Source organism: Caretta caretta, chromosome 12 (assembly GCF_965140235.1).
Source record: "Caretta caretta isolate rCarCar2 chromosome 12, rCarCar1.hap1, whole genome shotgun sequence".
Lineage (NCBI taxonomy): Eukaryota > Metazoa > Chordata > Testudines > Cheloniidae > Caretta > Caretta caretta.
Window position 1 is genome coordinate 2565222 of NC_134217.1, and position 24173 is coordinate 2589394.

A 24173-nucleotide genomic window follows, 5' to 3' on the forward strand; every position below is an offset into this window, starting at 1 on the left:
CTGCCTGAGCTCTTAGATGGAAATTTTCAAAAGGCCCCAAGGCCAGTGAGGCATCTAACTCCTACTGAAGATTCAGTGTGAGTTGCCACCTAACTGCCATTTGTGCCTTTGAAAGTCTCCCCTTTAACAGTAAAATTCCCTAACTACATTTGCAGCAACTCCACAGAGTTTTGAGAAGCCAGATGTTATACAACCTTGTTTTATCATCCAGCCTGCTCTTACCTACCAGCCTGCTGCAGGGCTACTCAGACCTCTTTAGCCCTCTTCTTGCTAGGACTCTCCAGGGTTAACAACATTTAGAACTAAGCAGATGGGAATGTAAGCAACAGGGGGCTTGGTGCATGTGCTATACACAAATGTACTTTCAAATTCATTTGGGGAATGGACTAGATTTCATATAAACATTGTCTTTAACCACCCACTAACAATCCCTAAATGCAATTCCTGGATGAGAACATGAGCCAAGCCCACCAGAGCTTTGTGCTTGTGTGAACAGATGCAGTTGACTGTCAGCATTCCAAACAGCAGTGCTTTCTAGCACTGATAGTGTTGAACATCCACTCCAACACATTTCATATGATTAGAAAGGTCTTCTTTCTTCTGCATAATGCCCCAGACACAGAACTCCAGGTTGCTCAGTGTCCTTCTGGAGAGAGGAGAAATTTCTCCGCAGGTAGTCACAGGACAGCTCAGAACCTTGTCTCCAGGACAAACGGTTAAATGGTACAAAGAAAACAGCCAGTGAGCACGCATGTTAATCCATTATTATTTATTAGCTGTACAGCAGTATATTCTCCTTCCCAGCTTTCAAACCCCATTACATATTTTATAACATTTTTTTTCCTCATGTTGGCTTTCTAAAATAATGAAAAATATCACACAGTACAGCTAAGTACAAAAATGCATCAACCTAGAGTCTGATAGCTAAACTGATAGCTCTCTTAAAAGCGATACATAGAAGAAAAATTTGTTTGAAATCAGCAAGACTGAGGCTCTATAAAAAGCTTACATATTTTAACGTGACAGTTCATATACAGGCATCATTTGTATTTCACATTATTCCTTTGTTGTCTTTTTATTAGAGATCCAAAATTTTATAATTACTGACCTAGTAAAATTTCCTGGCCCAGGTTTCCAGGGCTGCAGTGATCCACCTGTAAATCACCACTTCTGTCTTAACATAGGATTCATAAACACAAAATACAACTACAAAGTAGAGCAAAGAAAATGTAGTTGTGAAGTTATAACTGAAAAGGTTAATTATACAGGTTTTAAATGCCAGTTCCATGTGCTTTGAAACCAGATTTCACGGGTGGGCTTCCGTTGTTTTGCAACAATAGTCTCTCTTCTACGTGATTGGTTATCAACAGCTTTTCCAACATTTACACTCTACCAATTCTCTTGTCACTTAATTTGCAAGTAATTAAAACACTGGGGTTTTTCTTAATCTGCATTTTTTCATCTCTCTTAATTAATGGAAAAAGATTAAAATGTAAAAAAAAAAAAAGTTATTTACAAGCTTGACCATTACAGAAATGCTTTGCCCAGAGCAAAGCATAACGAGGACAGAAACCAGTTGGATCATGCCAAAACTACCGTGTGTGGCTGATTCGGAGAACCGGAGCTAGTCAGTGGGGCAAAGCAAAACCAAAAGCATTTTAAAAGTTTAGAACACTCCCCAGTCTGCATTTACAGTTAAAAACACTACTGGGAGAAGAAGGCTGGAGGACTTCGGGAACTCGAAGGGCAAGTCCAGAGTGGTGTACCACATACTCTAGTTAGGGCTTCCATTTTTCCACTTTTCTGTATTAAAACTTGTTACATGTAAACACTGTCCTTGGACCATCATTACAATGCAGTTCAGAGCAAAATGAATCGAGCATCTCACGGGAAACCCTCAAGGACTCCAACATATATCCTAATGCTCCATGATCCTGTAACGCTAACATAAAACAGCAAGTTCTAGTTAAATCACATTCTAACATCATTTTGAAGTTTTATTTCCCAGTATGTTTGGTAAAATGGTCTAAAATGATGCATTTCCCAAAGCCAAGAAAAAAGGTAAAAGGAAAAATAGATTTGAGCCGTTTAAACACAGCCCAGGCCAGTTCAGTCAGCAAGCTTGGCCTTTTCCTCCATCACCGGTCCATCATGCTCAGAATCATCTCAGGTGTGAGATCTCCATTGGGAGCTTCCACTACTGCAGGCTGAGCTTCCTCTTCTTCCCCTACTGTTTCTGCATCAGGTTCTTTCTTTACTTCCACTATAATGTTTTCAATTGCACCAGTGTTCTGATCTTCAACCTGAATGATTGCTGCAGCTAGCAAGGAAAAAAGAAAGAGATCAGAATACAGATTTCACAGGTGGGGGGGTACGTTAAAACAGATAATCTCCAAAAGTGTTTTATATAGTTTCTTTCCATGCCAGACAGTTTATTACTGAAACTGAACATAGAATATTAACCATCTTTTCACAAATACAATCCTAGTTTATCCAGGATAATCAGGGCCACAACATCTTAGCAGCATTTACTGCTGCCACAATCCACTGCTGAGCACTTCTTATTGTTGCAATATCATTTGAATTAGTACCCCAATTTTTTTAGTAGAGTCGAGCTCAGCCCTGGGTTTCAACAGTGCTCACTGGGCCGGAGGTTTACTGCTGGGGTGAACTGTAACTGTTTACAGCAGCAGTAAGAGGCTCAAGGCCCTGCATGAGAAGGGGCATTCAGCACATACCCCATAAATGGGAATTCACAAGGGCAATTCTCCAGGAACACAGGAGCCCAGCCTCTCCATGCCTGACCTCAAGAGGCACATGCTCCTCAGAATGAGGGGGCAAAAAATATGAGACCTATCTCCCAATCATCCCCAAGTATCACAAGTTCCCTACACAGCTTCCCTGCAGCAGCCTCTACATGCAGTTGTGTTGACAACACAAGTATCTGCAGTACGCTGAAAATTATGGGGCAACTTAAAATACATTGTTTCATAGCAGAGTAACTAACAATACCATACTGATTATATGGGTGTACGTGGACTAAACTCCTCCATTTGCTAACTGGTGTGATGCTGCAGTTGAATTCAGGATCAGAGTGCAGTGTAAATATTTAGACAGACAGGATTCAGTGCCTTGTAGCACAGAACTTGGGGCCTTGAATACACAGGAGGACAATGGGAGGCAGCTACTCCTTGAAGAGGGGAACAGACTCACCCTTCTAGTGTGATTTATATGAATATTTTTCTTGGATTCTGTACAACCCTCTACTGGTCTTTAGTCTTACAGTGTAACCCCTCTGGGCAAGGACCATGTCTACCTATGTTTATATAGCACCTAATACCTAGCTCATTGTACTACCACAATGAACAACGTTCTGAAAGCAAACACTAGTTTTTAACGTCTGATCTGGGCTGCTTTAAAAACCTGATTATTATTGTTACAAATTTTTAGCGTGTCCTTCGCTAGAGCGCCTGGAAGCAATTTACACAGACTGGAAGCATGTTGTTAACCTACAAAGAAAAGATAACTCTCCTCCCCTCCTTTCACAGAACTGCCTCCATAACTCTGAACTCCATAACTCTGTCAGGAAATGCCTGCCTGCACCAAAAGGAGTCTTGCGTTGAGTCCTGCAGGCAGGATCTCAACCACGCTAAGGTGCCTCAGTAAAATGATACAAAGACAGTGAACATATTTTTAAAAGTACTGAGCTCCACAGTAAGTGCTTTCCCTTCACCCTCCCCTGGTTCTTGTCACACAGACAAAAAGCAGAAGACCTAAAGTGCAGGCAATGCGATGTTTATTGGGGTTAATCAAGTAAGCATATCCATAGTTCTGTATGCCACATAGCCTTCCCAGTATCCCTGTTCCCCCTCCTCTTTCTCAGCAGGCATAATTATACCTATAGTGTACATTGTTGGTCCCACCCCATATCAATTTATTCTCATGTTCCATTTTGGAGGCTCTTGGGTAAGGGGGCTTCATTACAACCTCTTTTGTATCCCCTGGGTAGGGCCCTACCAAATTTATGGCCATGAAAAATGCATCACGGACTGTGAAATCTGGTCTCCCCCCATGAAATCTAGTCTTTTGGGGCTTTTACCCAACACTATACAGATTTCATGGGGGGGGGGGGGAGAAGAGACCAGCGTTTCTCAAATTGGGGGCCAAAAGGGAGTTGCAGTGGGGTCACTAGGTTATTTTAGGGGGTTACAGTATTGCCACCCTTACTTCTGTGCTGCCTTCAGAGCTTGGTAGCTGGAGAGTGGCGGCTGCTGACTGAGGGCCCAGCTCAATACCAGACCAGGCCATCCTTATTTCTGTGCTGCTGCTGGCAGCAGTTCTGCCCTCACAGCTGGGCTCCCGGCCAGGAGCTGCCGCTCTCCAGCTGCCCAGCTCTGAAGGCAGCGCTGTCACCAACAGCAACACAAAAATAAAGGTAGCAGGACTGCAACCACCCCTATAAAAACCTTGTGATATCTGCCCCCAAAACTCCTTTTTGGGCCAGGACCCCTACAATTACAACACCGTGAAATTTCAGATTTAAAATAGATGAAATCATGAAATTCATTATTTTTAAAATCCCATGACCATGAAATTGACCAAAACGGACCACAAATTTGGTAGGGCCCTACCCATGGGAGGGGTAAGGAGTGATGTTGTGCTTTGGTCAGAGACAGGTATTTCTTTGGCTTTTAGTGTTTCTTATACTTTCCCCTCCATCCCCCTTGCCCCTCACGACAGATTGCTTGACCTTATCTTGGGAGAGGAGTTGAGGCAGGACTGTCCTTCAAGCTTATGCTCGTATATTAAACTCCCATTCTACCCAGCTGCACTTTTAGCTCTCTCTCGTCTCTTTTCACCCCATCTGCTTGTGGGCAGATGTAACACAGTGTCTTTGCTCACACATATTAGTAAGAATATAGAAATTAGAGAAGTCAATGGGGCAAAGACCCAAAATTCTATCTCAGCCAAACATACAGGCCTGAAAACCACATTATCTTCACTCTCACTCCTAACACTCCGTTCAAGTGAAATGAAAACCCTTAGGAAGGTGCACAGAGACCCACATGAGGAACGATCAAACTGGATGCTACTCTGAAGGTCAGGCAGTGACTTACGCTGGGGCTGTTTTGGTTGGCTGGCTTTGCCTGGCGGCCTTCCTCTTCGTTTCTTAGCAGGAGGTGGTGTGGGAGCCACAGGCTCCACTTCCGGTTCAGCCTCAATTTCTACTGCTGTCTCATCCTCATCTTCATTGTCATCCAGATCTGGTTCAGCATTTTCCTCTTTAAAAAACAGAAAGCAAACAGGATAAATCATCGGTTTATGCAGGGACAAAACATCAACCCTGGCTTCCTACAAGGAGTAAGAACCAACCCTTCATCATTCTGAGGTGTAATCAGCTTCCCACCTCTACTCAAGTGAAGGTAGCGAAGATAAGTGAACCTGCGACAAGGAATTCATTAGAGGGATTTTCAATACTGGGTTATTCATCTTAGAAGGCTGGAAATTGAATCTTCCGGAAGAGGAAAAAGAAAACCCGGCCCCATATCCAGTACCAGTGATTACCGGTTTCAGTGTGAAACATTTTAGAACTTGAGGGGAAGAGCAGGACCTCTGGGAACAATTCAGTTGCCAAGAGATGGCACCAGAATCCTCACTACTGTTACCCTGCTTCATTAGCATAGAGGGGGCTGGGAGAGACAGGAAGTCTCAGCTAGCCATCTCTGGCTGAGGAAGGATTATCCAACACAGTATATTCTCAGGGGTTTTGTCTGATTTTAAGTGACTCATGATGGAGACGCCGCCTCTTCTCTTAGAGGAGACTACTCCAGCCTGACAAATCTCACTCTTAGGAAATGATTTTCCACACTTTTCTTGGAATAATTAATCTAATGGCTCTGAATTCTATCCCACTGAAGCATCCTAAACAATTCTACCTCCTCCTGAAGTTCCTCCCTTCTGATGCTTGCATTAGATAATATGGTCAATACCCTTTTAACCCCTGAAACTCCTATGCTCAGCCCATCCTGGTGTGCAGAGTTGAAGGGAACAAACTTCAGGAAAAGATGTGGTGAGAGTGAAGTTGTGTGGAGGTCAAAGTGGCTGCGACCAACCTCTGTGTAAGTGCCTCCCCTCTACAGAGGAATATACAGAGCCCGTTGCATGTGTGGAAAAAGGGGTATGGCCCGAGGAGAAGCCATACTATGCAGTAAGCGTCCATTAAATCAACTGTGGGAAAAACACATTAAGAGCTGGAGCAAGTTAATGCCTGCAGAATCACCCCTCCCCCAATCAGAAGGGTCCACAGAACAGCCCCAAACCAGCATAAATACTAGCCTGGCTGTGCTACGATGGCTACTGTTGGGTGAAGAATTCCTCCACAAGGCTGCCCAGGAGTCTTCTGGGCTCCACACTGCCACCGGTTCCACAGAGAGGGGATGGTGGGACCACTGCACAGATACCATGATGATTTTGCTCCCTTCTGTGACGTTTTGAATGGGAAGGGAAAACATAAACCTCAATCCATTGTATCTGGCTTTGTCTGCACTTCCTCTGCGTTGGCGTGCTGCTTAGTGCTCACGGCACCCAGTGCCACGTAACACCACAGAGCGCATGCATGTTCTAACTACAGCCCTTACAGAATTCTAACGAGAGGCGCTATCGTTACCCTGGTTATGCTATGGACGTCCGCAGCCCCAGGTGCGCTGGCTTTATTGCCAGCGTATCACGTTGCAAACCCATGTTTTGCTGGGCTGTTCATTCTCACCACATTCCCACTGTCCAAACATTTCCCTCCCATTGAGTGTGTGCGCTGTGGTATTTTACCCCAGGGCTATTCGAACCCAAACTAATACCACCGGGGAGGGGGAGAGAGACACTAGAACAATTCAACACATTTGATATTTTCTCCCTTTATCCACCTGATTTCATCGCAGCTTTCCTCGCGGTAATTACATGTTACCAGTGGCACAAACATGTATAGCACTTAAGATCATTTTTTCGGCTGTAGGTTTAAGAATTAGAGTCTTCATGCAGCACAAATTTAATTTTGGGTGACGTAACTTCTCTGTGCAGACTGGGCTAGGAACTCCTGCCCACGTGCTGTACTTTTCACATTAGCGTATTATCTTTGTGCATTTTGATTCCTTGGAAAGTCCACATAGACTTTGCATTCCATTTGTCAGGAAGTCTTTTCAGTCCCTCGTGAAGCCTCTAAAAGATATTCAGTGCAGAATAAGTCTTGGTTCAGCCACCACTCTTCTAGCAGAGATTTTTGGCCAGCCTACCCCACACAGCTCCTTCCAAACCTGGAGAGAGTGCACTGCTGGACAAAATATAATTCTTTATACAGCTGATAGTTTCTATCACAAGACTTCTCTTGCTGTAGTCTCTTCTCTTTGCCTCTAAGACATAGCTTCTCTTTTAAGGACTTGTGTTATTATGAGACTTTGCAATTGAGGTTTGCACAGTAAGCACTATTTTGACCCCACTTTTCTAATTTCCTGCAAAAGCCTTTTCCCTCGTTGTTTTTGCTAATACAGACTAACACTGCTACCACTCTAAAACCTTTTTTCACCAGACATTTCTCATGCATGTTCTCTTGTCAGGAAGATGACTTTTTCCCTTGGACATTAACTGCATAAGCCATTTTAAGGGTTTGACAAGGAGAGTCTTTGCTTTGGAAAATCATCTTTCAAATGCTTTGTCTAGAAACACCAGCTGTGTTTTCTTCAGTTGAGGACCAGGACCTCAATATTTTTCCATTTAAAAGTGGAAAAATTCAGAGTGCAGGCAAACAGTTTTTGAGTTATCTACTATAAAACATTCCATTAGGTCCTGGAAGTGACTATTCGTTAACCCTTTAGACATGATTGCTAATCTCCATTCTCAGCCAGTAGGTGTTGGCTGCCAGCGATCCTATCAAGTCCTTGCTCCTGGTTGTCAGTGTGCATGTGAACACACAAGAATGCTGTCCTCTAGGAGAGACTCAGGTAGTAGTGGACTCTACCATCAACCCCTTGCAGCTCTACTCTTCAGTTCACCTGAACAACTAGGAAAAACAGTCCTGGGCTGTAAGTAGTTCCCTCACCTCTCCCTGACTTGCAGCTGGGCTTCTGCTTCAGAAAATTTTTCCCCCACAGGAGTTCAATTAACTTCTGTGACTCCATGGCAAATTTGTCAATCAGTTGAGCAAAACCAGGGTCGTCTGGGACTTTGAATGAAGCGTGCGTGTGTGTGTGTGTGTATATATATATATTATAAAATTGTATAATAGCAGTCCAACCCCAGAACAAACACAAAGGGTGCCAATTTATTTAATAGGTGGAAGCTACAGGCCCTGGGTAGCTTAGGTTGCAGAAAGTAGGCAGGCAGGACAACTGGACACCTTGAGAGTAGGAGTGAAAGAGACGAGCCTCTTTTCAATTAGTCATGACCTGGAAGAAGACAGGGATGACAACTCATGACCTACTTCCCCAACAGGTGCAATCCTCTCTGCACTAGTGTGCATGTCACACCAGCTTAATCTGTTTGCTTGCCAGCTAGCTCTCAACTTTCCAGGTGCTAGAACCAGCTTGTAGAGTTTGTAAGCTCTCAGTTGGTCAGAATCAAGGAATTTATGAATGCAAAAAATGCTCTCCGGGTAAAAAGATACAGCCACATTCTAAAAGAAACAAAGTCAATTAATTCCCAAGCAAGAAGTGAGTGGCTGGGGCATTGGTCTGGTATTCAGAAGACCTGCATTCTATTTCTGGCTCTGCCACTGATCTTCGGAGTGACCTTGGACAAGTTATTTACCCTCTCTTGGCTGTTTTTCCTCATCTTTACTGTGCCTAGCATCATGAGGCCCTAATGCCTCCAGCTGCTACAGCAATACAAATAAATACAATAAAACTAAATAAAGTTGAGATATTTCAACTGATTCAGAACACTGGAAGGTGCTACTTATTTTAAAACAACTACACTTAAAAAGCCAGAGAATTCTGAACTCGGGTTCTATGAAACCTCAACTCTGACTCAAATCCCATCCACTGTCCACAGGAAACCACCTTCCTTCCAGTCACTGTATGTCATCTCCAATAGCTACAAGTCCTCACCTCATCTACTGTAAAGAGAAATTGAGAGCCACCGTCTACAAGCACAGACTCTCCTCCAGATCAGCTGCTCATTCACATGGTGCACAGCAATGTCACTTCTTACCCTTATACAATACAGAACATCCACCCCACCTAAAATTCCACCAGAAGCCAGAGAAGAAACCCACTTACTACATACTTTAGCTAGAAGCTTCCTTATCTACCTTATTCACCCCCATCCAGCAATAATCCTTCAAAAACAAGCCTGAGCTGCATCTTTGCCCTATCCACTACACAAACTGGCCCCAGATATCAGTCTCACAACAGCTGGAGTATACTGAGGCATATGTAGAACATAGGCCATTTACAGTTGTAGTCAGTGATGGTAAAAGTTCATACTTGTGTGTGTGCACTCACACAATATAGCATTCCAGGGGGAATGAAATGCATGTGCAATAACTATGCTGTCGACTTCCAGTGAAGACAATCTTGACTCATAAGGTACCAACAGGAAAGAGATGGTTTACTACAAGCTCATAAGAAAGGCCAGGTACATTCAACCAGTTCATTACACAGTGCTCTTACCACTATCAGAGGAATCTTCTTTTTTAGAACGCATCTTTCTCTTTCTCCCACGTTTTCCCTTCTTAGGCTCCCCTCCATTCTCTCCTTCTACACCATCTGGGCCAGAACAGTTATCTGCATGTCTAGCCATGGTGTTCTAATCAGGGAAAGGAAAACAAACACTGAAATAAAAACCAGGTAGCAGGCCTGTATGTACAAATCAAGTTGTACTTCGGATAGCTTATTCCTTACAAAAAATAAATAAAAAATCCCCACTTATGTAGACTCCAGAGAAACCAGTGATTGTGTTAATGTATGTTTATTTTGAGTTTTGTCATCAACTGTCTTTTCAGTTTCTTTTCAGTTTCGGTGGTTACTGCTGCAAAGAATACACTAAAACTAAGTGTAACCTGCGTCCAGCTCCCCTTCTCAAACACATGCTTACAGCTTATTGTTCTTTGGAACAGCCTCCCACCCTTTCAGAGATCAGTTCAAATCGTGGTCTGCTCACTTACCCTGCGAGTGAATGTTTTCCCACACTTTGAACAGACAAAGGCAGCAGGGACAAAGTTGGGGTCATGGTAACGTTTGAAGTGCATATCAAGGAGCTGTTTCTGACGGAAGGTTTTATCACAATGGCTACAGGCATAAGGCTTTTCTCCAGTATGGGTACGTTTGTGCATGATCATGTGCCGCTCCTGTCATTGAGAGAAACACACTCAGAAGCGTAAGCAAAACAGAGCGGTAATGAGCATGAACTCAGACACATGAATGTGAAAGGTTAGCAGTTGTCATTACTGGGGGGAAGAGCTCTAATATTTCACTCTGAGACCAGCATCTGGGAGGGAAGAAGATGCTTCTTCAGGTGAGCTGGGACATCTCCATTCATGCTACATGCAGTTGCCAGGATCCTAACTGCAGTCTCTTTTCCCTATGCCAGCCAATACTCCAGTGCTGTGACAAACATATTCCATTCTTTGTCTTCTTTAGAAGATAACTTCTGTAAAGAGACCCTTAGCTGGAAGGCTAAGGCCAGTGTGAAAGGGCACTACACTTTTCTATATCAGTCCTTAACATAAACTAAAAGAGAAGGCATCAAATTTGATCAGCTACCAAGATTAGTAGTTTCTTCTTTAATGTTTGATTTCTAGCCCACGTTTGCTATGCCTGGATGACAATGCTGTTCTGGATATTCACAAGGGCTGTGTGAACAGCCAACCTCTCTGGAATCACCAGTAGGCTTACCTGTCTGCATGCATAATCACACTGGTCACACTTGAAGCGCTTCTCATTCTTGTGAGATTTCTGATGCTGGATGAGAGCGTATCGCTCGTGGAACACAGCATCACAGTAACGGCACTTCTTGCCCTGCTCAATGTAGGAATGCTGCTTTCGCAAATGAACACCTAATAGCACAAGAAAAAGTCTTTAACCCTTTGTTCTCCTTTATTACAGCTGGAAAAGATATTCTCTTAATACCTATCCTCTTGGGTGCTTTCATTATTTAATCTGGTTGGAAGCCAAAAGCCTGGGCCCTATTAATACTTTGAAATTACATTAACAGCACCATGTATGATTAGCAAGTTCTTCCTCAAATGTCTTTTCCTATTCACCAAAAATGTTTGTTTCCATTGCCAAACTAAATGCACATACACTAATTTGCTGGGAAAGCCCCCAAGAACTAACAGCTCATTAAAATTTCTGATTTATTAAACCACAAAACTATGTCCCATGAAGAGAAGGAGTTAAAATGCAAGGCAGGCAGATTCTTTTGTGTGTGGCAAAATGAGCAAGGTAAAACAGTGAGAGAGTATCAGGCCAGAGCTTGGCGTTAGTAGTTTCTTTGCTTTGTGGGTTTCAATTGGATCCTTCCATTTAATTTGGAAGAGAGAGAAAGAGGTTAAAAAACCCCATACAATTGTGAAGAGTGAGAAGAACAGATCATTCAATCAAAGTGGGAGTGCCAAGAACCCAGCCATGTTGTGCCACACTTCACCACCGAACTTTTACCAAGTCCCTACCTTGTGACAATAGCAGTTTATAAAACAAACCTTGAAAGACTTAATCATAGCAAAGGGAACTGCACTGCTACAATCCAGCAAGACTCTTATCCCTGTCAGAACCCCACACAGTGTACAATGACTATCTCAAGTGATTTAATGTGCTGGATTTCTTTTCTATGAACAGCAGAAGGACTGCTGCCCAGAAGACAGTCATTTTATTGCTCCAAGTTTAGTTTAGAATAGCCTATTTTCGCCTTGAGACTCACTGAGCCAGTCTGACACCCTTAGATGGGCAGTGACAGCGAATTCTGTAGAGCCAGCAAGCACAGTAAGTGCTTTAATTTGGGCTCAGTAAGTGCTTTAATTTGGGCTCAGTAAGGGCATGTCGATGGGCACCACACTGGTGGCCTGCTTTGTGCTCTTGGTAAGCATGATGCCGCGCTGGAATAGTATTAGAAGCAGCCAATAGTTTTCACAGTAAGGGGTGGCTATTATAAAAATCAACAAATTACCATCCAACACCACTCAGCCAGTAAGTGTCATATTTTGCACCACTCACAAGAATCTACAGCCTATGCAATTCAGTCTATATTAATCCCTGTGCCTTGTGAAAACTCCCCTGTCAACTCTGGTCTGTTGAAAGAGCTTTTTCACCACCAGGTTAACCAATACTTACCTAAGTCACTCTTCCTTGCTATGACAGTGTCGCAGTGGGGGCAGTGAAATTTGGCCACATTCTCTGTGTGCTTCTGTAAAATGTGCATTTTCATGGTGCCGCTCTGGGTGAAGCGAGCATGACAGATGTAACATTCATAAGGCTTCTCTCCTTTGATAGGGGAAGGAAAGAGTATTTGGTGCATGAAGTTAGTTTTATTAATCAGTCTTGTCTAATTAAAAACATACCCGAATTGGAAAGAACAGTCCAAATGTGGATTTGGTGGCACAATAATTTAGTGCTCTGGTGATCTATCCCTTTCAGAGGCTAGAGAAGTTTAGGGAAGTCTCATTCCCCCTGCTACGTGTCTGCCCACATCACAAAGCCACTGTGCAACTCATCACCTTAGTTCCAAAACAGACCTGCCTTGCTGAGGAGTTAGGTACAGCAAGCGTTTTGTGAAGGGCTCATGTGCAACATAGCATTGGTCTGCTAAACCCAGGGTTGTGAGTTCAATCCTTGAGGGGGCCATTTAGGGATCTGGGGCAAAAATTGGGGGTTGGTCCTGCTTTGAGCAGGGGGTTGGAGTAGATGACCTCCTGAGGTCCCTTCCAACCCTGATATTCTATGATTCTATGTAAGGATCTGGCATGCACTAAGATTTTTGCTTTCACAAGTGCCAATATCCCCCTACACACACACACACACACACACACACACACACACACAAGACATTTTTCCTTCACACTTTAGCAGCAAGATTAGTATTGCACTAGTGTTTGTTGTCAATTATCCGTGGGATTTCCACAAACTCACTTAGTGAAATGCTCCTGTACCAAACATTGAACAAGTGTGACCCTGAATGTCTGCGAGAAGACTGAAAGTGGGGTAAATACTGATGTTCAGAGATTTATATTACCTTTCTATTTTATGGTATGCCTGTATTCTAGAGCTCTCATTCTGCTAAACAGATTTTTAGTTTTCTGTGACAAAATTGAAGACAGGCTTTCTCAAGCAAACTCCCATTTCTCAATTCAGTAACAACTTTCAATGTATGGATTTAGATGCTAAACCCGGGTGCATGCTCTCACAGACTTTACACCTTTTCTATGAAAACATGAAGCAATCTTTCATTTTGCCAGGTTCATGGTGACAGGTGCGTTGAGAGCTCTAGCATACGTTAGCATTCCTGAGCCTCTATGCTCAGTGCTGAAGCTCCAATAGCACGTTCACCAAGCATGGAATCAATACCAGAGTGGGTTCTCATGTGCCTCTTCAGTTTGTAAGTATCCCTGCTGGCATAACTGCACAAGCTGCACTGGAATGGGCGCTCTCCAGTATGAGAGCGAATGTGGCGTTTCAACTTGCTGACCTGAAATACAAGAATATGATTGGTGTTAGCACAGATGAATAAGACAGTCTTTCAAAATCCAAGCGAAGAAATTCAGTGATAAGTTTTGGGTTTTTTAAACTGAAGTATTCTGCTGGGTTTTTGACTTCTTGTATTACCCAAAATGTTCAGCCCATGTCATGAATCAGTACAGATGTGAAATGGAATAGCCTCAGCTAACGTGTATGGGGGTGTTACATGGTTACTGACCCACAACAAATCCGGCACAAGCTAGCTCAGGAGAATGATGTGCATAGTGATTATCTGGTTTCAGAGTAGCAGCCATGTTAGTCTGTATTCGCAAAAGGAAAAGGAGGACTTATGGTACCTTAGACTAACCAATTTATTTGAGCAACTACAATGAGACTGAAATGCACACTTCTAATAGAATAGAATAGATGTAATAGAATATCAGGGTTGGAAGGGACCTCAAGAGGTCATCTAGTCCAACCCCCTGCTCAAAGCAGCACCAAACCCCAATTTTTGGCCCAGATTCCTAAATGGCCCCCTCAAGTATTGAATTCACAACCCTGGGTTTAGCAGGCCAATGCTCAAACCGCTGAGCTATCCCTCCCCCCTATTATATTCTATTTCTTCCTGTACCATCTCAACCTATTACTGCACATGTCCCACTCCCGTCAACCATGCTTATGCTCAAATAAATTTATTAGTCTCTAAGATGCCAAAAGTACTCCTTTTCTTTTAGTGATTATCTGGTTATTTCTCCTCAACTACAATATGTAAATCACTGTACTGCATTCATTGCAGCCCTCAGAACTTCATATCCATAAAGAGCTCAGATTAAAAGTTCACAGTACCTGCACAGCAAAAGAACCTAGACGGTGCTGGCATAACCGCCATCTTTCATTCAGGATGAATGTAAAGAAGTGACTGAAATAATAGCAGTCTCCAAACCCAAACCAAAGACAAATGCAAGGCTGCCCAGAAATGTGTGTGAGAGTAAGAGAAGGAGGACTCAGAGACAGCACAGAATAAAACAGGCACAGCCTGGAGAATCTGTGATCCTGACAGAAGCTTAAAGAGGGGGCTTGTGGTGCTGGCTAAAGAAGCTTGGGGCTGTAAGAAAAGAATCTCTTTTGTTTGGGCCGTCCTGAGTTCAAGGAAAAAGAACTTTGTACACTACTTGTCAACACAAAAATACATGCCCATCATAATTTTCTCCTTCTAACCGGAGTGCCCACAACACCCTGAACCTGGCTAACCACTCAAATCAAAAAGGGGCAACTACAATGAGACTGAAATGCACACTTCTTTTTCTTCCTGTACCATCTCAACCTATTACTGCACATGTCCCACTCCCGTCAACCATGCTGATCCTTAGCTTGCCTAAGCCTCTTCTCCCTACTACCCAGCATGAGTAATTTCTTTTTAAAGTTATGTTTATTTTAAAAACGCTCCTTCAGCTTCAGTGCTGATTAGGGAAAGAAGAACATTCCAGGAAGCTGCCTCCCCGTCAGCTTTTCAATAATTCTGAATGAAAAGACAGATTTTTGGAGAAGAGAGACGCAAGGAAAAAAAACAAAACACACATGACTCATTTTGACAGCAGATGCTCATTCTTCTTAACAAGCAAGTGCATGGTACAAGACTGAGCACATTTCTTACATCTGAGGGTGCTGCCAACCTTAAAGTACATTTATCTCAAAATATTGTTACCTCCTACATCCAGGAGTTAGCTAATTAACCCTGAATGTTGAATATATTATTAAAAAGGGTAGTGAAAAATCTCTAGACTTCTTGTGCGCATACCACCCACAAACCAATTTCTCTTTAATTTTTTAAAAAAATCTCACCATTTGCTTTCAAAGACAGCAAAATTTCTGCTCAAAGACACTTTTTATGGCCAAAGTGTAAACTCCTCTAAATAAAATGTTTTAATGCAAATTGTTGACACGGACCCTTGCCATGTATGGCATGAATGGTTGGTTCTGTGGTAATGATTAACCCAAACGTACCTCTACACTAGCATAGTCGCACATCGAACATTTGAATGGTTTCTCATGAGTATGTTTGTAACGGCGATGCCGAACCAACTCTCCACTGGTCACAAAGGCCATGTCGCAGTCTGGGCACTTGTGAGGGCGAGTACCTATATGTGTATAGCCAGAAAGGAGGGGAAAAATATTAAAGTTGAGTGATGAGCCAATGAAAACAAACGCATGCTAGCTTCGCTTTTATAAATTAGAAACTTTGGATTCATAATCTGAAAAACCTGAGATACTGTGGCAAATATTGTGTGCTTGAACTGAAAAGTTGCCACTTTTGTGTAAAACAGCCATCGTATTACTAAAGAGATTGACAAATTTTGAGGATGATCAAAAGGATGTATTTAGCTAAATGAACGACCACATATATAGGTAGACAATACAGTGTTTTGTTTTCTGATCCCATGGTTATTCCTAGAATCCAATCATTTAGCTAGGTGTTCTATGTGTAGAGTAAATTGGGAATATGGAAACATCTTTCCCATCCACTCACTTTGTTGAGAGTGGTGGCTTTATTTTTGTTCTCATTCCCATTCGCCATTAGGCAGGTACTTCAAGAAGCCTCTATAACAAAACTAAGTAATTGATTTCTATTTTTCCCTCTCCCATATAAACTTTATAATAATTTTGTATTGGTCCCTGTAGCGGGGTGGTCACCCGCTCTTGCCCTGAAGGGCTGAAAGGCCAGCCCTTGGGGAGGGCTGTGGGCTAGAAGCTGGGTTGATTGGGGAAGTAGCAACAGCTGGGCCACACCCCAATCAAGGCCCAAATGGCCCTTATAAAGGCTGGGAGCCAGAAGCTTAGGCAGAGTCTCTCTCTGGCTAGAAAGAGACAGGCTGGCAGGGACACCTCACCTCACCTCACCTCACCTCACCTCACCTCACCTCACCTCACCTCACCTCACCTCACCAGGCAGGGCTGGGGAAAGGCCTCAGGAGCTGGGAAGCCCTAGGCTAGCAACGCTGCAGGGCCTGGTTCCAGGCCCATATAGGTACTGGGGTTGCAGAGGGGCAACCTGAGGGCGGATAAAGGCAGCCAGCCCAAACCCCTTGTTGCCTGTGATGACTGGCTTTTACACTGTAGTCTGCCCCAGGGTGCAGGGGCTAGACAGTGAAGGCAGTAGCCATGACTGAGGTGACGTGGAGATAGTGGGTGAGGGTTCCCCAGGGTGGGGAGATCCAGGGAGTGGGGCTACTGCCAGGGGGCAGCACACAAGGCAAGGACACCGGGTCCTGGGAAGGACTGGGGCCAGTGGTAAGGCGGATCACTGGCCTGTGGAGGGTGCTCTGGGCTAGAAATCAAGCTAATTCCCAAGGACGACCAGCAGGAGGCGCCACCGGGTGAGTCCGAACCCTTACAGTCCCCCTCACACTCTTCTCTTGGGGGTTTCTGTCCCTTGTGTTCATCTTTGGCCCCGTACTTGTCCTGCTTCCACACAAGGAGGAGTATCAGCATGGAACTGATGTAAGCTTAGGGCTTGAATCAACTTCTACTGAAGTCAAAGGGATTTTTCCAAAAGCTTCAAAGGGAGCTGGATCAGGCCATTTGTCAAGTTATATCCATGTGCACACCGAGCTTCTTCACTGGCTCAGCAAGACAAAAAGCAAAGCTAATTGGGCTCATATCAGCAACACTGAGGTAACAGCACTGTGAAATCCTCTCCCTACAGGAATATCCTATGGGAGAAATTTTGAAGATACAAGGGAGAGAAGGACTAATATGAAAGAGTGAATCCTATAAAATTCCTACTGTACAGGAAGTGTAACTATAACATTGTCTTTACTGATTGTATGGCATTAGCTCTGCATACAATACCTGTGTGAGTATTGAGGTGGTTCCTCAGCAGTGTGACTGTCCGGAAAGCTCTACCACAGAGATGGCACTTGTGTGGTCTTTCATCAGTGTGGCTTTTCATGTGGCGGTCCAAGTTAGAACGACGTGGACAAGTATAACTGCACAGCTCACACTGGAATGTCTTCTTTACACCTGGCCACAAAGCAAACCAGCTTTACTCTAATCAGCCCCGTACTCCACTGCAGTATACTATGTTAGGTGCAAGATTCCAATAGTTTTCCCTTGTTCCATGAAACTGTTACATGGAAAGTAATCTTGTGCAACTGAACTGTATTTTCTATTAGAAATAGAAGGCAGTGATAAGCTATTGTTTTAGGATTTTAATTAGCATGTCAATCATTTTCTTTCCTGCGCTGTCCTCACAAGACAAAAGGCTTTCCCATCATTAATAATCAAGATTTATAGTAAGAGAAAATCAAACACAAACACTGAATTCTTTTGCTGTCAGTTCTATCTGGTAATTGGTTAATAAAACAACAACACAGTTTCTGGGTTTTTATCATTTGGTATAAAACTGTTGATAAATACTAAAATTTCGGAAACAAACATCTACATGATCCAGTGAAATATAGTTTGTAGTCTAGTTGTACAGTAGCAACAACGTCAAAGCATCATATTCAAAGCAAAGTAAACAGCTACGTAGCACAGGAACAGAAGATGAAGGTTACTCTGAAAATGGAAGAACAGAGAGCTTCTACTTATGGCTTTAATAACAGAAGAAATTTTTTTACTAACACAAGGGCTTTAGTCCCAATACAGTCTAGCTGAGTTTGTCATTTTTTCCAGCCCTTTCGTAAGTTCCCATTGTGACAAATACATTTTAAACAGAGCTACTTAAGAATAGTTAATTTACCTTTCTTTTTGATTTTTGTTGGTTTAGGGGGCTTCATGTTGCCCACCACCTTTTCTGCATTAACCTCAGACAGCAAACCCTCCTGCTGCTCCTCTTCAAAGTCATACACAGACACATCCACATCTTTGCCTTCCTCAGTATAGCGGAGCTTGCTCTTTTTGGTTTTCTTTGTTTTTTTGGCTGGCGGCTGATAATCTGGATCTTTCTGCCAGTTGGGATCTTCCTGTGGCTGAAGTTCACCTTGTTCTAGTGTCTCCACCTCACCATTTGCACCTACTTTGACTACCTGGAACCCTTCCGGTAAAGGGAGCGTGTGACAGATCATAGGCTCTCCCTCCTGCAGGCCTCCTTTGGAAACCTCATTTTCATAGGCTCCCTGAAGCTCTTCCACAGAAGTAGTGGCAACTGGTACAGTCACTGGAACAGGTACTTGGACAAGCTGAAGCTCACCAAGGTTTATAGGCTGTTCTTCCATATTAACAACCTGAAGTGTTATTATCTGTGTGTCATCTACTGTAGCCTCTGCTTCCTGAGCCACTGAGCCTTCCATTACTTCAGTCTTCATTTGAAGAAGCGTTGGATCCAGCTGTTCCATCATCACCATTTGCACGCCACTGTTGACATCCTGCACTACTTCGCCCCCATCTGCCTGGTTCGGTGGCATATGGCAAGCATCCTCCTCCTGCCCACCTTCACGACGTCTTTGATAGGTCTTTCTTTCTTTCCCCTTAATGAAAGTTTCAGACTCCTCCCCAATAGCTTCGATTGTCTCGCTTTCCATTTTTCCTTCCTGCTGTAGAAACAAGAAAAGTATTTTACGGGATCACTTAGATGACCGTTTTGACAACAAGCAGTACAAATTGATGGGACAGAAGTTCAGACTGAAGACAAATGGTCAGACAAAAGGGACCCATTACATTCACTGACATTCTAACATGGAAACAAAGCAGAACTTTGGATTCACATTCTATTGACCTACTGTTGGTAACATAGCTTTAATACCAAAGTAGTAGTAGAACACAATCTGAAGTGAAACAACTACTGTGTCAGTTTCACAGAAGGAAGGGATAGGGGGAGGAGAGATTAAGTGATATCACGTTTCCTACTTCATACTTAAAAAAAAAAATCTACAAATCCCAAAGGCAGGATGTACGCTGGTATTATTCATTGCTCATAAATTATTGCTTATGCATCTTATAGTCTCACTTTACACAGTTGCCAGCAATATCACAAAGGCAATCCTGAACTACTGATTTTTAGAAAGCATGAAAATAAAGTAACAACAATACAGTTGTAGCAAGCTTTTATTATGAAGCACAAGTATACACAGACTTGGAAATTTTATTTGGTCCTAAAACTGCAAGATTTATTCTTAAAACAGAAAGAAGATGTTTCTGCAAAATCTGAAGAAAGTGCAACCTGTCTGAGAATTACAAGTCATTTAAAAAAAAAATACCCCAAATGAAATTCTGATGAATTCACATTTGTCTCTCTCTAGCTCAAAAAAAAAAAATAAAAATTACTATGTTCCACGTCGTTCAATCTCTGTAAAAATTCATATGCAACCATATTTAAAGAAAACAGATGATTTAGTAACATTTGCTATGAATCGTTTGGGGGCCCAATCCTGTTCCTGTTAATGTAAAGGGATGTTTTGGACACTGACTTCAGTGGAAACTGGAAACTACATGCATTTGTGCATATTGCCCTCTACTGGCCAGCTGCAGCTTAGCAAGAACACAAGGATCTTCTACAGCTAACATCTTCCTTTGGCTCAAGTGGCCTGCATTTTTGGAGCTGCAGGATTGGAGTTCTAGGGGTTTATAATGGAGAGGTGCTCGCTTTTCTATGCTTAAGGCAGCCACCAGTCATAGCAGAACGCTGATTTTGATTTCCCCTTGTAACTAAACAGATAATGTCATACTTTCAAAATGTTTATAGCTAGATCTTGTTGGCAACAAGAACATTTCAGAATTTTTTAAAATAAAAATGTCTATGTAAACATAGCTCCTTTCTGAAATTTTTGTCCAATATTGCTCTGTTAAAAAACTCACTAGAATACAAAATTTCAAGCATTGGTAGATTTTGACAATGGCTTGTGCAGAAGGTAGTTTTCAAGAGTAGAAATAGTAATTTACGGTTTTTAAGAAATTGCCATTATTTGGAAACAAATCTCTGCCAAAGTCAATGGAGAAAAATCATGGTCACACTGACTATATTCATCTACCAATGAATCAGCTAGGGCTCTCCTTTAGAAAAGAGAAAGTAAATTCCAGAATCAGGTAAAATGACCCCTCAGTCTTGAGAGAGCATGCATGGGTCCATTTTACAGGTGGGATAACATAGGGTCAAAGTTTAAATTAGTTTCCATATGAAGCCACGAATCAGGATCAGAATTCTGATCTCTGAGATGAGACCCCCAACACTAGACCAAAGCGTCTCTCAGAGTATTTAAAAACCCTACACTTAGTGAAGCCAGCTAATTTGGGGCTTACAAAGGTGGCAAGATTTGTTAAGAGCTTTGGGACACTAAAGATGAAAGACTGTAAAGTAAATGCAAAGCATATTAGACACATTTTTATTTTGGGTAAAAGGCACAAATTTGTGGCTTGCTTGCCAGTGGTGCTGAGCACATTCAACTCCTATTTGATTTCAACGGGAATTGTTCAGCACCTCTGAATATCAAACCACTTAAACAGTTGCCTAAGTATGATTTAGATTAACTTTCTCTATCCATTTTGAAAAAATCTGTGTATACATGCATATTATGTGTGCACACACTACACACACACTGCTTGCCTCTATTCACATCTATTTTATTGCATCTTCAGACGTTCCTCCTTTTTTGGGTCTATTGATTATTCTCTCTAAGCACTTGTTGCTTTGACAATGTATCAACATCATGGTCTGCTCAAACTATGGTTCACCTGCTGGTGCATAACCTTTGACTTTCAGAATGTTTCTTGCAAACAGAAGTTGCAGTCTCCAGGGGGCACTGAATACCAGAAGTACTGATATTTTGCTTCATATATACTTCCACTTCCCTCTTTCCTAACACCAATCAGCAATTCACTGTACAGTAGCCCACATGGACAAACATCTGAGAGAGACCTGAGTGCCTGATGCTGACTGGCAGTCTGCAGGGGGTCAGAACAGAGCTGTGTCTTTACCCCACAGTGGAGGTGTAAGAGCCTGGGCAAACTGTCTTCTAATCCAGGGGGTCTCAACCTTTTTCTTTCTGAGCCCCTGTGCAATAAAAACTCCACAGCCCACCTGTGGCACAACCATGTTTTTTCTGCACATCTAGTAGATAAAAAGCCAGGGCCAGTGCTAGGGGTAGAAAGCAATGCAATTGCCTGGGGCCCCACGCCACAGGGGGCCCGGCAAAGCTAAACAACTCGGGATCTGGCTTAGCCCCAGGTGGTGGAGATTGAGCTTGGGCTTCAACCCCAGGCGGTAGGGCTCAGGCTTCGGCTTTCTGTCCTGGGCTCCACAGGTCTGACGTCTGCCCTGATCTCTGGTTTATTTTGGTAGACCCCCTTAAACCTGCTTGTGACCCCCCCCCCAAGGGTCCCCAGACCCCTGGTTGAGAACTGCTGTTCTAATCACCATTTATCCCAGGTATCTGGGTAGGGACATGGAAGGTTAAGAGATAAAAGGAGGCATCACTCTCTAAGTGAGAACTGGGTAAGCAGAGCAGGGCAGAAAAGCATGATAGGAGGACAGAGGAATAGGAAAAAAAGAAGAAATAGAGTAAGTGCCTTAGGGTTAATTAAACTGTATGTATTCACAAGTTGAATTTATTCTAATGCATTAGGGTAGAATACAAGTTTGCACAAAAGTCCTGTAAATCTATGTGTAAATAAGGAACAGTCCAAAAGCTTACTAAGTGACCTCACTGCCTTCTGAGTAGTGTAATATTGCATCAACAGAAGCCTCTGTTCCATTTGTACTTACTATCCAAGAAGAAAACCAAGATGCATGTATTTCTTCAACTCCTCTTTCTTTACTACAAATATTACAGGTAAACATTATTATCCACCACCCCTTTCCAGGAAAGCAAAGGCTGAGAAACTGACTAAGGGAAAGTGGACACTCCAAAATTAAGTCAATTTAAGTTACATCAATGTACAGCTGTTGCAGTAATAAAACTGCTTTTGCACGTCCACACTACGCTCCTTGTGTCCGTGGTGCACATCCTCAATAGCAGCGCTTACGCTGACAGAGAGGGCAGTGCACCGTGGCATAGCTATGCCACTCAACTTGCCACCATCTAGCACAGGGTGTTTTGGGAAGGGTTTGCAATACCTCAAGGGGGCAAACGAATCATGCAGGGGTGACTGGGAACATGGTTTCAACATCTCATAATGTTTTGAACTTCTTTTCAAAAGCCCCACAAAGTTGTGTGTCTGCCATCTCTGTGAGAAGCATGGATCCTGCACAGCTCTGTACTATTATGGTGAGTATTGTGAGCACACCGCGCCTGATCCTGCAGTATTTGTAGAGCCGCCAGAGAAGTCGGGCAGAACAAGAAAATTCCTTGGAGGCTGCCTTGCTGTGGGACACAGAAAGAAACAATTCACATTTGTTATTGGCATTCATGGAGCAGCCGCAGACAGTGAAGCCCTGGTTCTGGACCCGAGAAACAAGCACTGACTGGTGGGATTGCATTGTTATGCGGGTATGGGATGACCAGCAGTGGCTGCAAAACTTTCAGATGTGCAAGACCGTATTTCTGAAAGCGTGTGCAGAGCTCGACCCAGCCTTCTGGCGTAGTGACAAAATGAGAGTTGCACTGATAGTAGAGAAGCAAGTGGCATTTGTTGTGTGGACGTGTGCAACACCAGATTGCTATCGATCAGTCGGGAATCAATTTGGAGTTGGGATATCCATCATGGGGGTTGCTGTGATGCAAGTGTGCGGGGCCATTCATCACATCCTGTTGCAAAGGACTATGACTCTAGGCAATGTGAAGGACATAGTGGATGGTTTTGCAACAATGGAGTTCCTGAACTGCAGTGGGGTAATAGCTGGCATACATATCCCTATTTTGGCACCAAACAACCTTGCCACAGAGTACATCAACAGAAAGGGATACTTTTCTATGTTACTGCAAGCACTGGTGGATCACTGGGGATGTTTTACCATCATCCATGTGGGATGGTCAGGGAAAGGTGCATGATGCACGCATCTTTAAGAACACAGACCTGTTCAGAAAGCTGCAAGCAGGACTTTCTTTCCAGACCAGAGGATCACCATTGTGGATGTTGAAATGCTAGTAGTGATCCTGGGAGACCCAGCCTATCCTTTACTCCCAAGGCTCATGGCCACCTTGACAGCAGCAAGGAGCGCTTCATCTACAGGCTGCGGTGGTTCAGAAGGACACTTGCATGTGCCTATGGCCATTTGAAAGGCTGCTGGTGCTGCCTAGAGATTAGAACTCAGTGGGGGAAAAAAAATCCCAATGGCTATAGATGCCTGCTCTGTGTGTCATAGTATTTGTGAAACAAAGAGGGAAAAGCATCCGCTGGGGTGCAGGGTGGAAGTGAGCAGCCAGTTACCAGGGCTATAAGAAAAGCTCAACAGGGAGCTGTACGGCTCAGGGGGGTTTTGAAAGACTGATTTAATAGTGAGCTGCAGTAGTGTGTGTTGCTCTAGTGTGTGGTGTTGTAGTGTGCTCTGCCTGCCCCCCCCCCTTTTTTTTGCACCCCAGTATGACCCTGACAACGAGTGCGGTGTGTGTTCTGATACAACACTGGAAAAGCACCTATTGC

The 24173-nt window shown here is 43.2% G+C and overlaps 1 protein-coding gene across 2 annotated transcripts in view; it reads right to left on the bottom strand.

Moving 5' to 3' along the window:
• Positions 1 to 754: 754 nt before the first annotated feature.
• CTCF (CCCTC-binding factor) overlaps positions 755 to 24173 on the bottom strand; it is a 61076-nt gene continuing 37657 nt past the window's right edge. The window contains exons 1-11 of one of the 2 annotated variants that reach the window (XM_048816428.2): positions 22708 to 22903; positions 18400 to 19192; positions 17508 to 17678; positions 15663 to 15796; positions 13548 to 13668; positions 12318 to 12467; positions 10884 to 11044; positions 10154 to 10336; positions 9660 to 9795; positions 5118 to 5282; positions 755 to 2320 (exon numbers count right to left, since the gene is read on the bottom strand). In XM_048816428.2, coding sequence (XP_048672385.1) covers positions 2139 to 2320; positions 5118 to 5282; positions 9660 to 9795; positions 10154 to 10336; positions 10884 to 11044; positions 12318 to 12467; positions 13548 to 13668; positions 15663 to 15796; positions 17508 to 17678; positions 18400 to 19180 — 2184 coding nt within the window. In that variant the 5' untranslated portion in view covers positions 19181 to 19192; positions 22708 to 22903 and the 3' untranslated portion in view covers positions 755 to 2138. Of the gene's footprint in view, positions 2321 to 5117; positions 5283 to 9659; positions 9796 to 10153; positions 10337 to 10883; positions 11045 to 12317; positions 12468 to 13547; positions 13669 to 15662; positions 15797 to 17507; positions 17679 to 18399; positions 19193 to 22707; positions 22904 to 24173 lie in introns of those variants that run through there. The other variant, XM_048816427.2, reaches the window with a different exon arrangement.